Here is a 14,127-nt window from a genome sequence, read left to right as displayed (position 1 = left end):
TGGGACTAAGCTCAGCTAGAAGAGCCACATCAGCAGCCAGCTGTGCTAATGGACATCATCCCTTGCCAGCTGGTTAGCAAAGAGCACAATGCCACCAAAGGCCCTTGCTGGGCACCTCTAACCCAGATCTATTTCATCCCACTGGGAGAGGTTGCCAAACTGATCTGTGAGCATCCAGACTGGATCTTCTCTGTGAGGACAGCCCAAACCACCACAGAATCACAGAATATCCTGAGCTGGAGGGACCCTCCAGGATCATCCAGGGCAGCTCCTGGCCCTGCCCAGACCCCCCAGCAATCCCACCCTGGGCATCCCTGGCAGCGCTGCCCAAACCCTCCTGGAGCTCTGGCAGCCTCGGGGCTGTGCCCATTCCCTGGGCAGCCTGGGCAGTGCCAGCACCCTCTGGGGGTGAACCTCTTCCTGAAATCCAACCTAAGAAATGATTTCCCATCGGAATATGATTCTTCCACACTGTCAAGGCTTCCAACTCCTCTTGTGCTTGTCTCCCTCCAAGCCATTGTAGATGTCTCCAGTAAATGACAGGAAGGTTCTAATGGTCTCTGCAATTTCCTCTGGGATGGAGAGCCCACACCTCATATTATCCCACTGCCCCACTGCCTTCCTGTGCTTTCAGTTCCCTCAGCTCCCTTGTAATTATTAATAGGGCTGCTCTTCAGCCTCTTTTTAAAGGGAGAAAAACCTCTCACTTGGCACAAATACAAAGGGGGAGCTGCTCTCTCTCCTCACCCTGGCAAGGGAACTGGCCCCAAGAGTCTGGCTCAGGCACCTTGGCCAGGAAATTCCTGTAGATGACCAGACACTGACCCCACCCCAGCTCACACACCATACAGTGTGGATCTGAACTGCAATCCACCAAAACCCTGGGAAGCTGGATGTCTGCAATTGTCATCTGTAACTGCTTCTAATGAAAACACAAATCCTAGGTGGTCTTTGTAGCCATGGAAATCCCCCTGACTTTTGTTTTTTGGCAGATTGTACCTTTAAACATAATGGCCCTGCAGCCTGCAGGGGCCAGAAACTGGCTGCATGTCAGGCAGGAACACTTTGTTCCCTTTCCCTCACAAAAGCTTTACTTTTGGCCTTTCATGTTTCTTTGTTCTCTCCACACAAAGCCATGCTCAGCCTGAAAAGGGGGCTCACTTTGGCTGATGCAGGCTCTGAATCCATCAGGGGACAGAGCAATCCCAAAGGATTGGCAGGATGCCCAGGGTCCTGCCAGCTCTCCAACACCCTGTGAGCATCCCCAGGGTCTGGGCTCAGCCACAGACAGCCTGTCCAAGAGCTGGAGGGACAGGAAGGTACCGAGAGGGAGGCTGCACCTTCTTACAACACTCATGTCCCATGGGGCAGCCCCTTCCCATTAAAAACATCCTCTAATCAATGTTTAAAGAGTGTGTGGTAATTAACAAGCATGAGGTGAAGCCTTGTGAAGTACTTTCCCCATGTTATCAGCTCAGTATCAGGGCTCCTGGGAACGTGAAGGAACCTTTGATCTTCTAACTGATATTTGAACCATAAACTTGCCTCCATGAGAGTTTTACTTCATGGAAACAAACTCACCTTTTACTGTCATGGAAAAAGGCTTCCTGCAGGAGCAGACACTCCCATGGCTAACTGCTGGCAAAACTCCATCCCATGCAGGGAAAAAGAATCATGCAATAGTTTGGGTTAGAAGGGACCTTTCAGGGTCACCCAACCCAAGCAGTGAGCAGGGATACCTTCCTCTAGATCAGGTTACTCAGAGCCCTATCCAGCCTGACCTTAGATGTTTCCAGAAAAGGAAAGGCAGCAGGGCAAGAGATCACACCCTTTGTCCAAATTATTTCCAATCAGAATCCCTAAAAAGAGTTAAATCCACACTTGGGTCAAGTTTCCAATTCCCATAGTGACCTCACAGAAGCCAAACTCCCTGTGACACATCCTGGAGACCCTCCCATCTCATGGGGCTCTGGGCTTCCTTCTCTCATCCAACATTAATCAGAGGGGGCTGCACCAGGGCTGGCTCCAGGAAAAGAAACTACCAGAAGCAAGGATGGCAGTTCTTCTGAACATAAATAGTTTTTGTTTAGTTATTATGCTTCATAATTATTTATGATATTTCTATGGATTAATCAATGCTCATAAAGTACTTGGGGAATGACTGGAATATAAAATAGGGAGATTTTAGCAGAAGTTTGAAGAGCAATGTAATGGTGACTCTGTGAGTTTCAGAGGCACTGGAAACTGGGATTCTGGAAGTGGCATGGGGACCATTGCCACCCATCTAGAACAGAAGAGTAGATGCAGCAATTGCTGCAAGAGCTTCCTGTGGGACAAATCCTTTCTGTAGGAAAAGACAGTGGGCTTTGGATGTATGGAACTACAAAGCTCCTGCTCTTCTCTTGCAGCTTCACACAGGGGGCTCTCCACATGCCCTCTAAGATGTTCCAGAGATATCAAAGGGGAAGCAGGATTTTCTCCTGGGTGGGAGCAAGAGCCCAGCACACCCTCAGAGGTGAAGCCCCTCACAATGAGATTGCTAAAGAGGAAGAAGAAGAGAAGGTGAGGGAGCTGCTCACCTTCAGTCATCCTGCGGTACTTCTCCTTGTACATGAACCCCAGTACTAGGCAGCATCCTCTTCCTGGGAGCCCCAGTTCTGCAAGAGAAGAGAGCGTGGGGTTAGACTGGGCTGGGGACAGGAGCAGGCACCTGGGGGCTGCTGCAGGGAGCAAATCCTGCTGGAGACACCCTTCAGGAAAAGCACCAGGAAGGTGGGCACCTAACTGAAGTCTTTGGTCAGCCTCACAGAGCTGAGCTTGGCTGGGCCCCAAGAGAGTGCATCTAAAGACAGGAGGGTCAGCATCCCCTCCTGTGCCTGTCCTTAAGCTCTCCTCTATTCCAAGTGAGCAATGAGCTGCATCTTCTTCCACAGCAGCTTGTTGCAACAACAGGACTCTTTCATCCCTTTCTCCCTTAGTGGGCAGCAAAGTGAAACGGGAAATGGGCCTCAGTAGGGAAGATAATTCTGGCCTGAGGAATCTTGCTCTTTAGAAGCAAGCAAGTGACCCTATGAGCAGGAGAGTGCTAGAGTCTGAGGAGGCACAGGCCTTTGATGCCTTGATTTGTTAATGGGGCTTTTTGACTCTTGGTAACAAACAGAGAGATCTGAGCGTGGGTTTTTCCAGAAGGAGGCTGCGAGCTCAGGCGCTCTCCCCGTGCGCATCTCAGAGAGGCAGAGAGCTCTTGTTCTTCAAACAAATTCTCCTGTGTCACAGTGCAGAAAATTAAGGTACCATGTCCCCAACGCTGCCTGCGGACCTGCAGAGCTCCTCGGGGGCTTCTGTGCTCTGCAGAGCCCCGCTGATCAAAGCCCCTTTGATGTTTACTTAATATGGCTGTGGACTGTGCGGAGCCCCTCCGTAGGGAAGTTGTGCCGCTCCTCGCTGGCAGGAAGGGACGTGGTGGGACCAGAGGCTGGAGAGCGGAGCAGGACCTGCCTGGCAAGCTCGGCTTTCAGTGCCACGAGGCAAACTGAATCGCAGGTCTGGATCGTGTCCAGAGGAAGAGGGAAGTGTGATGTGATGAGGGAAGATCCCCAGATCCACGTGGGTATAGACCCAGACATAGAGAATCCCTCCCTAGCAGTGCTCGCTGCCACGGCATCCCAGCAGAGCGGTTACATCCTCCTCTTGTGCACAGTATGAGGCAGAGTTGGAGCCTAAACCTAGGAAAAACCAGACTTCTTTTGATGCCACACACAAGCCCAGTTAGAGCACTTTCTCTAGCATTATACAGGGCTCCACCTTGCAGGAGGCCCCTGTTCCTGAGGCTCCCATCAGGGAGGAATCAGCACCTAACCAAAACAAATCACACACGTCAATCCACTGAGGCTGATGATCAGACAAAGGCAAGTCTCTTAAAATAATCAGAGTAAGCTGAAATTTAATTGCTCCCCTAAATCTGCCTTGTCCTGGAGGGAATGCCCCAGAGAGAAACAGGCATCTCCAGAATGTGACTCCAGCTTTCAGAATTTCTTTGAGGGTGCTTGTAACTCCTTCATTGGACATAAAAGGTGGTGACTAACCCAGGTGAAGATGTCTAAAGATCAGGGCAGATGACTCAACCACCAGAACTCTCAGTGGTTTCTTGAATTGGCAGGAAGGAGTAATGAGCAGCCATTGTCCAGGTCTGATGGTGGAAACCAGTTCTTCTGCTCTCCAGAACAGAGATTATGTGCTCCACCGTGGTCTGCACCAAGTGCACAGCCACAAACACACCCAGAAAGGTGTCGGCCTGCAGGGAGTTGGATGCCTCTGACTGCAGGGACAGCCAGCTCAGGCTGCCTCCCTCAGCCCTGGCTGATAAGGAGGATCGATAAGACCTTGCTGACCTTGGGAGGATCCTGTGAGGACACACACTCTGTGTGCCCGGAGAGCCCTGAGCCTGCCAGGGGCCCCTGGGGCCGACAGCACAGAGCCAGCCCAGCAGGTGAGAGCCTTTATGTCTTTATTGATAGGAAAACAAAACCACATCGATTGCTATTGAGCCTCCAACGAGCACCAAGGTATCAAAGTAATTAAAACAACACAATTAGATTAGTGTCAGACAAGGCAGCAGAGCCCACAGTGCAGCTGAGCAAGCCAGCTCTGCTTGCTCAGACGTGCACACGGGGCCTGTGAGTGGATGCTGGCTGGGTTTTCCTGGACACACACCTGGGGTGAGGGGGCCTGCCACCCCTGCCCACACCATGAGCACAAACATCACCAAGATCATGGAATGGTTTGGATGGGAATGGGCCTTAAGGACCCTGCCATGGCAGGGACACCTTCCACTGTCCCAGGCTGCTCCCAGCCCTGCCCAGGCTGGCCCTGGGCACTGCCAGGGATCCAGGGGCAGCCCCAGCTGCTCTGGGCACCCTGTGCCAGGGCCTGCCCACCCTCACAGAGAACAATTCCTAATTCCCAATCTCCCATCCATCCCTGCCCTCTGGCAGTGGGAGCCATTCCCTGGGTCCTGTCCCTCCATCCCTTGTCCCCAGTCCCTCTCCAGCTCTCCTGGAGCCCCTTCAGGCCCTGCCAGGGGCTCTGAGCTCTCCCTGGAGCCTTCTCCTCTCCAGGTGAGCACCCCCAGCTCTCCCAGCCTGGCTCCAGAGTGGAGGGGCTCCAGCCCTGGAGCAGCTCTGGGGCCTCTCTGGAGTCACCCCAGCAGCTCCAGCTCCTTCTGATGATGGTGGCCCCGGAGCACCCTGGGCCAGGGCAGCACTGAGGGCAGCAGGAGCTGCAGTGTCCTGGGACAACCCCAGCACTCAGGTGTCCAACTCTCACCTTCCCCTTGCAGGGAGCAGAAAGCTCCCAAAAAGGGGGTTGTGGGCAGGGGCTCCAGCCCCAGGCAATGGCTGTGCTGCCCACAGGTCCCAGCCCAGCTGAGCCCTCAGAGAGGGAGGGAGGCTGAGCTGGATCCCAGTGAAATGTGGGCTCTTGCCTCTCTGCAGCCTGGCTCAGCAGGCTGCTGTGGGTGCCTGTCTCCCGTTTGCCTCCCCACGGGGTGCTATAATTAACACTTATAAACCACTTTGATATCCCATGATGAAAGGAGCTGTACAAAAGCACTGCATTATAATAATTCATACCATAAATTTGTGAGAACATGCAAAAATCTTTATAGCTAAAGGCACCTTTAAATACTTGAGAGCACCTTTGAAAGGTAAAAGACTTCAAGATGATTCTGCTGCCTAAGGATGTCTCACCATTTTGGCTTTTAGTGGCTACCTAAAGCTTAAATAGTTAAGCAGATATGCAGCATTTTAAATGTCTTGGCTTTAGGGGGGCTGCTGAGACACACCAAAACCAGAATGTTTTAACCCTTGTGTGTCCCCATCTCCCCCAAATCAATCCCATCCATTTCCTTGTGATGAGAATTGAATTTCTCAGCATGACAAAAGTAGTTACAGCCGGTTGTCCCACGCACTGTGATGAAGTGGGAGCTAAGGTATCCTGGCTGCAAAACAACCAGCAGAACCATGGTTTCCACTGTCTCAGAAGCACCTGCATTAATTCACCCCCAAGCTGGCAGAAGAGCCACTCACTGGGCAAAGCAGGAGCAACTTCAAACCACAAATTTTCAGTGACAATGAAGCAAAAGCTGATTAAAAGAAACAAGACCTTGGAGTCTTGGAGAAAGGGATCCTCAAACTGGGAAATAGAGGGGAAAGATGCTTAGGAAGAAAGTGCTGGCCCAAACTACAGATTACTTCTGTTTTTTCCTCAGTTCTTTCATTGTATGGCATTTATTTTCTCAATTTCAAGGCAATTCCTTCCCTCACCACTCAGGGAAGGAAATATCAGACCACCGGTGCACTAAAGGCTAAAGCTGCAAAGCTGTAATAAGGGTTTATTAACATAATCATAATATGTACTATTGTGTAGCTGCATCCCACCAGGAATGATAATAAACATTTAATAGCCCAATAATACCTGTTTAATAATTTTTCAGCTCACCCTGTCTAATTGCAAGTTTATTAAAGAACGATAAACTTTATAATCGTTGTAAAGGCATAATTGCAATTCCATTGCTTATTTAATATTGAGCTAATGATATTACAACTAAGTTATATTTTCCCATACATATTAAATATCAATTAGCTGGTTTAAACTATTGATTTGTATTTAATTAACTATGCTATTATATACCAATTAAACTCTTATAAGAGAAGCAGAAACAGCTGGTCTCTAAAATTAAATTTTTAAAACTTTGTATTAACATAAATATCACGTTTCCATTTTGTCATGTTTTCCTTCTACAGTGATGGTAATTTGCTACCTGTAAATATTTTTTCTGATTGCCTGTTATACCCATGAGTTGAACTCTACCTTCTGAGATGGGGAATGGGCAACCTCCAGGGTAGATATCCTACTGTCAGTGACACTAAAATGTGGAAACTGGGCAAGGCAGAGGGCTGGAAAAGCCTTATCTCACCTGGGGATCCCAGGAGCAAAGAATTCAGCTGGGAGTTCTTCAAAGAGCATGAACTTCTCGCAAGGAAAGAAGCTAGACACATTCCCACGTTGGCCAGCAAGAAGATCCTACCTGACCAAATCTGAGAGATTTTGATGGAGAATCCTCATCCTCCCTCTTAGGAGTTCCTGTCCTGGTGGGTACAGTTGCCTGCTGTACATGGGTGCCTTGGTAAAGAAGCAATATGGACAGAAAAGCCTGGTCTCCCAGGGTTTTCCATGCTCTTGGCTTCACTGTGTCTGGGGATGCTGCATCCCAAAAGTTTGAAGAAATAGGTGAAGGAGCATTTTCTTTGTTTTTCATCATTTTGATTCCCAGGCTCTGAACCATCCCAAACATCCCTGTAACCTCTTCTTCAGAGGCCTCTGCCCTGGGCAGCCATGGAGCACCTTTCCTCCAAGTTCTCCTGCCATCAGTGCTGGGTTCAAGCTTCCCCCCTGGATGTCATTTGCATCCACGAGCATTCCTGAGCCATCCAAACTCCTGCTGCCCTTTGGCAGAGAGCAAACAGATCCTTTGGCACAGAATTCCTATATTACACTGTAAAGTCTGCAGAGCAATCTAAGATCTTCAGAGAGGAAAAAAGCCATACAAATTCACATTATTATTAAATCTGTGCCTGGTTAATTTATAAAAATGTATTAAAAAACCTAAGAGGCTTCCCAGATGAGAAAATGGGCACATTGCTGTTTGAAATATGAATGAAGCAGAGATCAGTGTTAAATGCTGGAGTGGTATTGTATTTTATTCTACAGTGCTCTGCAAAAAAGTTGCATTTATAAACCCATTTATTGTATTATGTACTCGCAAACCACCTTGTCATCCATTTATTGCACAAATAAAATCTTAAAAGCAGAGGATTAGTTGAGTGTGTCCCTGTGGGACCACAATCTGACTTTAAAGAATCCATCAATGAAAGAAAACAGATGGGGCAGAGATGTTTGCCAGCTCATTGCTCCGAGATGGAAAACACAACTGGCTATTCTCCCATAGACCTGCAAAGAGAGGAGGACATCCACAGGGCTTGTGGGAAACTGTCCCTGTTCAGAAGCCAGGTCTGGATGAAGAATTTATCATTCCAGTCTCCTCTCCTATTGCTGTACAGGGTGGAGACCTTGGAGAGGACAGCTCAACTTTGCACAGCGAGAGAAAACTCCCCAAAACTGAAGCCCTGTGCAGAACCTCTGTTAAGACCTAAATTTGCCTTAAACACCACTGGAGAGGCACCTGCCTGCATTTGGGAACAGCAACAGCACAAACCAGTGCCAGGGCTGCTGTCCCTACTGGGAATTTGAAGGGTGAAGGTCTGGAGGATCCTTAAAACTTCTCTCAAACATTTCTTTTGGGTTAAAAACCATAATGGAAAAAGACAGGAAAGCCTGGATGTGCTGATTTTCATTATGCCTCTTTCAACTCACTAGAAAACCAGGGTCTCCATGACCCAGGAGGGCATTTTTTGGGACAAACAACTTTGGACAGGTACATGCCTTGAATATTGGAATTCAGCTTTCCAGGTGCCTTGAAAGGCATCAGCACTGGAAGCTTCAAGAGGAAGAGCAGAAAACACCCAGGAGGCAGCTCTTGCCAGGAACAAGCTCTACCCTGGTACCAGACAATTAAAAGTTGTTCTTAGCAGGAAACACAACTGGCAGAAGGGGAAAGGAAGAAGAGGGATTTGTGCTGCTGAGCAAAGAGAATGATATCCCTGTGTTCCCTGGCTAATGAAGGGAAAAGAGGCACCTCCAAGTTGTAACTCAGCACTGGAGTGTTTTGAAGAGGCTTTTTTCTCTAGTGGCAACACAGAGCCTTTGGTCCCTAAAGTTCAGAACTGAATCTGTCTGTATTCCCCACTCTCCTCCCCAGCCCTTCATGGCTGATGCACTTTTTCTGAACCTCTCACAAACATGTCCAATTTGGGGAGCATCTGACAAGTGAAGAAGAATCTTCACAAACCTCAAATCCAGTCATTCTTTGCATTATTTTTTTTCCTTTTCCTGAAGTTAAGAAATCTGATGGAGCTGCAGTAGGAAAAACAATTCACCCCAGACTAAGGTGGCTGTTGGTACTTGAACCCTCCCACACAAACAGCTTTCACAGCTTTGTGTGCACAGACGTGTGTTTACCCTGGTCAAATTGTCCAAAATGCTTTGCTAAGACCTTGGGGCAGCAACTTCCACAGCTTAACTACACCTCATGTGCAGGAAAAGGTATTTTTGCTGTATTTCTTACTATAAAAGTTATAACTCCTACACAGGGTTTTATTTGAAAGAAAACCAAATAAAAGGTTATGTAGAAACAATCTGTTTTTTTCACTACTGAATATCAAACCCACTCCTGTTTGCACTGCTGAGAGCTGGGTTGGGTACGCCACACAGTCAGAGAATCATGGCAAAAAGCACACCCAGGCATTGGAAAAGGCTGGTGGGGCTGCCCATGATCCCAAATTCAATTAGCAGTCCCATGGGAGTTTGGGTTGCACCTGCTCCTTCCTTACCCCCCTTCTGAAGGCTCCACTCTTGTGGGGTCAGTGTTTCCTTCCACAATCTCACAGGATGCAGCTGTAGCTCCAGCATTTTCCCCCAGTTCACACAAGTTTTGGAGTACTTCTCAAGAGCTGCTCTGGCTTAGCCTGGCTCAGCCCCTCTGGTGCTCCTGGCCTTGCTGCAGCCCTGGAGCTCAGATCCTCCTTTGTGAGGTTCCTGAGTTGGTCAACCAAGTCCCCTGCTGGTGGCTCTGACCTGCACTCCCAGGGGGATGAACCTGCTTCACTCCAGCCCATTGTACTGGCTGCTCCAGCCAGGTCTTCAAATGTTCTGTTTGAGTGCAGTGAGCTGCTGCAGGAAGGGCTGGAACAAGCCTTCCAGGGAAATTAAAGCAACAGGCAAGCACCTGCCCATGCATTCCCCAGTCTCTCCTAGTGTTTGCCCAGGTCAGCCCCTGAAACCAGGACACATCACCATCCGTGTTGTCCCACCAGTAGGAGATCTGAACTGACAGGATCTGCTGGTTCTGGGGAGGTGTCAGGGCAGCCAGGGACAGGGCAGGACAGCCAGGGACAGGGCAGGACAGCCAGGGACAGGACAGGGCAACCAGGGACAGGGCAGGACAACCAGGGTCATGGCAGGACAACTAGGGACATGAAGGGCAGCCAGGGACAGGGCAGGGCAGCCAGGGACAGGACAGGGCAACCAGGGACAGGGCAGGACAACCAGGGTCATGGCAGGACAACTAGGGACATGAAGGGCAGCCAGGGACAGGGCAGGGCAGCCAGGGACAGGGCAGGGCAGCCAGGTGTTGGGCAAATCTGTCTTGGCCTCGCTGCAGTGGCTGATTTCCTCAGCCCACACAGATCCATGTGCTCCATGCTGCACCTCCATGGCCAGGGCGGGAGAGGGGAACAGGCAGTGTCTTTCACCCTGTCTGACTCCACCTCCTCCAGGAATTGCTCTGCTCCAGCCAAGGGCTGGGATGGCCCTGGGCTGGCTGTCACTTTCCCCCATGCTCTGTTGGCAGCTCAGCCCTGCACTTGCAGGGACTTGTGGACCTGGCTGGCAAGGGCTGCAATGGCACATATCCCCTCCACCCACCTTCTTCCACCCCACCAAACCCAGGAGATGCACATTCAACCCCAGACAGCAGAAAAGTGACCCCACCCTCCACATGTGAAATCCATCCCAGCTTTCTGCAGCACCCCTTCCACTAAATAAAAGCTCTCCAGGGAAAGCAAATGCCTTAATGGGGACATGGCCCAGAGACTGGAAAAGCCCCAGAGTCTGCAGCACAAGGGGTCTGTGTGAACTGGGGGGGCTGCAGGGAAAGGGGTGTTTGGGAGATGGGTTCAGCTGGTCTAAAGCTGTGCTGAGCCTTCCTGTTCCATCTCCAGTGATTGGATCAGGATGTGCTCCTGGGAGGGCTTTCAACAGCAGGGATTGAGAGACTCTGAGATGGTCTAAAACCAGCTCAGAACAAAACTGACAGGGAGAAAAAAAAAATCCACACATTTTGATTCCTTAGGAGTGCAGTGTTTTCTCTGAAGGCCTTTTTTCACTGGGGCTTCTCATTTCACTGAAAGCCCCAGCACTGTTCCTTGCTCCTGCCAAAGGACCCCCGTGTGTCCCTCCCCAGTCCAAGGAACATCAGCCACAGCCAGAGCACATTATCCTGGGGCCTGGTGGGAACATCTCATGGTGGAGTAAATAACATTGTTTGTCACTCAAAGAGCCACATTTGCATGCAAGTCTAGAGCTCACACAACAGCAGGAGTGTCCCTGCCTCACTCCCCACCCAGAGCACCTTGTAAAAACAAACAGACAAACAAACAAACAAACAAACAAACAAACAAACCAACCCCCTAAGGTGAATATCCAGCACAATAAAACAAGCTCAACTGGGAGGAGAACATGGCAATGGAAACACTGTGCAATAAACCCTGGAAGTCCCCACGCTGCTCTGACAGATTGTGGATAAGCTGGAGAGAAAAATAACAAAAATAAACCCGCAGAACCGTAAAGGTCACATCTATAGCCGTGCTCTGGATCAACAATGGCTCCTCACAGCTCCCACCCTGGACGTGTTTCTGCCTAAGCCATCCTTCTTACGAGTCTGGAAGATGGACAGCAGCACTGGGAAGCACAAACCACTTCTGCCCTCAGAGATGTGCTGGGATCACAGCTTTCCTCTGCCTGACCTCAGCCACTGCCTTCAGCCCATGTGCCCCAGATCCTGCTGGCCCTGAATCCCATTGCCCAGCTGCTCCAAAGGCTGCACGTGCTGGCCACCCCGAGAAGAGCCCAGCTGGTCCAAGCTGGAGGAGCTGTGGGCCTCCCCTCCCCTCTGAGGCAGGGAAAGCACTGCAGCACCGTCCTGCTCTCTGTGAACACACACACAGCCCAAGCAGGGATCCCTGCTGTCCTCCTATTACTGGGAAATCACACTCCAGCCTCACAAGCTCCATTACCCCTGTGTATTGTATAATTAAATTCTATTTGCTGGTTACCTCACAGCACGGCTGCAATTCTTCTGCATCTCAGGCGTTTTAAAAATATTTCTGATCTTCAGCTTCTATTTCATTTTTCCTCTCCTTGGCAGCTTTCAGCCATCTCTTTTAGCTGCCTTCCTGCCTGTGAGGTGGGAAGGGGCAGGAGACCTGCTGTGACCAGTCCTTGCTGTGCTGTCTCCTCTCCAAGATGACGTGCATGTGTTATCTTAGGGCAGACCCACGACACAGGTTAATCCCCATTTCCTCCTCAGATATCCAAACTTGAATTACTTCCCAGGAATTTGAACGGGAGCTGAGGTTCCTAAACAGCTTGGGGAACCTTGTGGTAGTGTCGCCCAACCCTCACAGATGAGTAAACTGGCCAAGGAAGAAGCAATTCCAGGTTAATCCCACTTGGAGGTGCATTTGCTGCAGTCCCTCCTCCTCCCCTTCTGTTCAAACTTTCTGGAAGAGCTGTGGTGCTAAATGGAGGGGGCAGCATGGGAACAGGTCCCAACTCTCCACCAAGGAACAAGGCACCAATTACAGGGAGAGGGAGAAAGCCATAAGATTTAAGGGATTATCTCATCACCACCAATCTGCTTTGATTGAGGTATTGAGGTTCAAGGCGCTGGCAGGGAAGGCTTTGGCCACTCTCAGCAGGAGGAGAAAGGAAAGTGAGTGGGCAATCTCAGGCTGTGGGAGGCTGATTGCTGCCCTGTCCAGACCCTGCTCCTTCCATGTCCAAGGAACAGAAGCATCCCCCAGGCCATGCAGGCATCCACAGCAGTGCCCTCAGGCTGGGGTCCTTCAGCTCACCCTGCCTTGGCACTGCTCGCCCTGCCCAGCTCCAGAGAGGACACCAGAGACACTGAGCAGCCACAACAACATCAGGCTGCAGCATTCAGCCGAAATCTTTACTCCAGTGATATTTGTGTCTCATGACCATCCCTCTCCCCTTTCGAGAGAGGTTTCTTAATTGACCTGAAAACTCATGATTTCTGCAACTGGTCCCACAAGCTGGATCTCCATGCAAACCCTGCTAGCCATGCTCAGCTGCCTCAGCTGAAATCATTGTGGTTCACACCAGTTAAACCCTGCTTCCACCTCTGCAGGTGCAATTAGCACAGGTCAGGGGCAGGAAGGTAAACCAGGGAAGATGGGTGTGAGGGAGGGACCAAAGCAGGCACGAAGCAGGGATCTCCCACCCAGCAATGGGATTTCCCCCACCCAGCAGTGGGATCTCCCCCACGCAGCAGTGGGATCTCTCCCATCCAGTAGTGGGATCTCCCCCACCAGAAATGGGATCTCTCCCATCCAGCAGTGGGATCTCCCCCACCCAGAAATGGGATCTCTCCCATCCAGCAGTGGGATCTCCCCCACCCAGAAATGGGATTTCCCCCACCCAGCAATGGGATCTCTCCAACCCAACAATGGGATCTCCCCCACCCAGCAGTGGGATCTCTCCCACCCAGCAGTGGGATCTCTCCCATCCAGCAATGGGATTTCCCCCACTGAGCAGTGGGATTTCCCCCATCCAGCAATGGGATTTCCCCCATCCAGAAATGGGATTTCCCCCACCCAGCAGTGGGATCTCTCCCACCCAGCAGTGGGATCTCCCCCACCCAGCAGTGGGATCTCTCCCACCCAGCAGTTCCCCTCCTTGTGACCAAAGGAGCAAAAGGACCTTGTGCCCTGACCCAAATCAGCCCCCACTCAGGGCTGACTCGCAGCACTGGTGCCTTTATGCGCCTTCCCTGCTCCTTCCCTGCTGCCTCCCTGCCAAGCCCTGTCACTGCACACAGCTCCTGCAGCCAGGGGGGCATTTTCCCAGCGTTGGCCATAACTTGGATGATCTGTGGAAACAACTCCCCTGCTTCCCCCAGTGCTGCTCCCCGTGCTCTCTCTCAATCCTATTAAAAGTAATGGGGTGAGATTGTCCAGCCCATTACTTTCAATGGCTCAGTTTCAGCCAGCCAGCCTAAAGCTCCCATATCCTCCAAACAGCCAGCAGAGGAGCTCCAAAACTCCCCATTTCATTAGCACATCGTGCATTCCAGCTTGCCAGGGTTTAATTGGAAAGAGAGCCAAGCCTGCGTTAAGGTTTGCTAATTGCTGCAGGAGAGACATGAGC

At 50.6% G+C, this 14,127-nt stretch overlaps 1 protein-coding gene across 2 annotated transcripts in view; it reads right to left on the bottom strand.

Moving 5' to 3' along the window:
- KIRREL3 (kirre like nephrin family adhesion molecule 3) overlaps positions 1-14,127 on the bottom strand; it is a 378,874-nt gene that overhangs the window by 134,352 nt on the left and 230,395 nt on the right. For both annotated transcript variants that reach the window (XM_050983486.1, XM_050983487.1), the window contains exon 2: positions 2,580-2,657. In XM_050983486.1, the coding sequence (XP_050839443.1) occupies positions 2,580-2,657 (78 nt within the window). The remainder of the gene's footprint in view (positions 1-2,579; positions 2,658-14,127) is intronic.

The sequence above is a fragment of the Serinus canaria genome, chromosome 24 (genome assembly GCF_022539315.1).
Source record: "Serinus canaria isolate serCan28SL12 chromosome 24, serCan2020, whole genome shotgun sequence".
In the NCBI taxonomy this organism is placed as follows: domain Eukaryota; kingdom Metazoa; phylum Chordata; class Aves; order Passeriformes; family Fringillidae; genus Serinus; species Serinus canaria.
The sequence above is the reverse complement of the archived record's forward strand: the minus strand, read 5'-3'. Positions and strand labels throughout refer to the sequence as shown.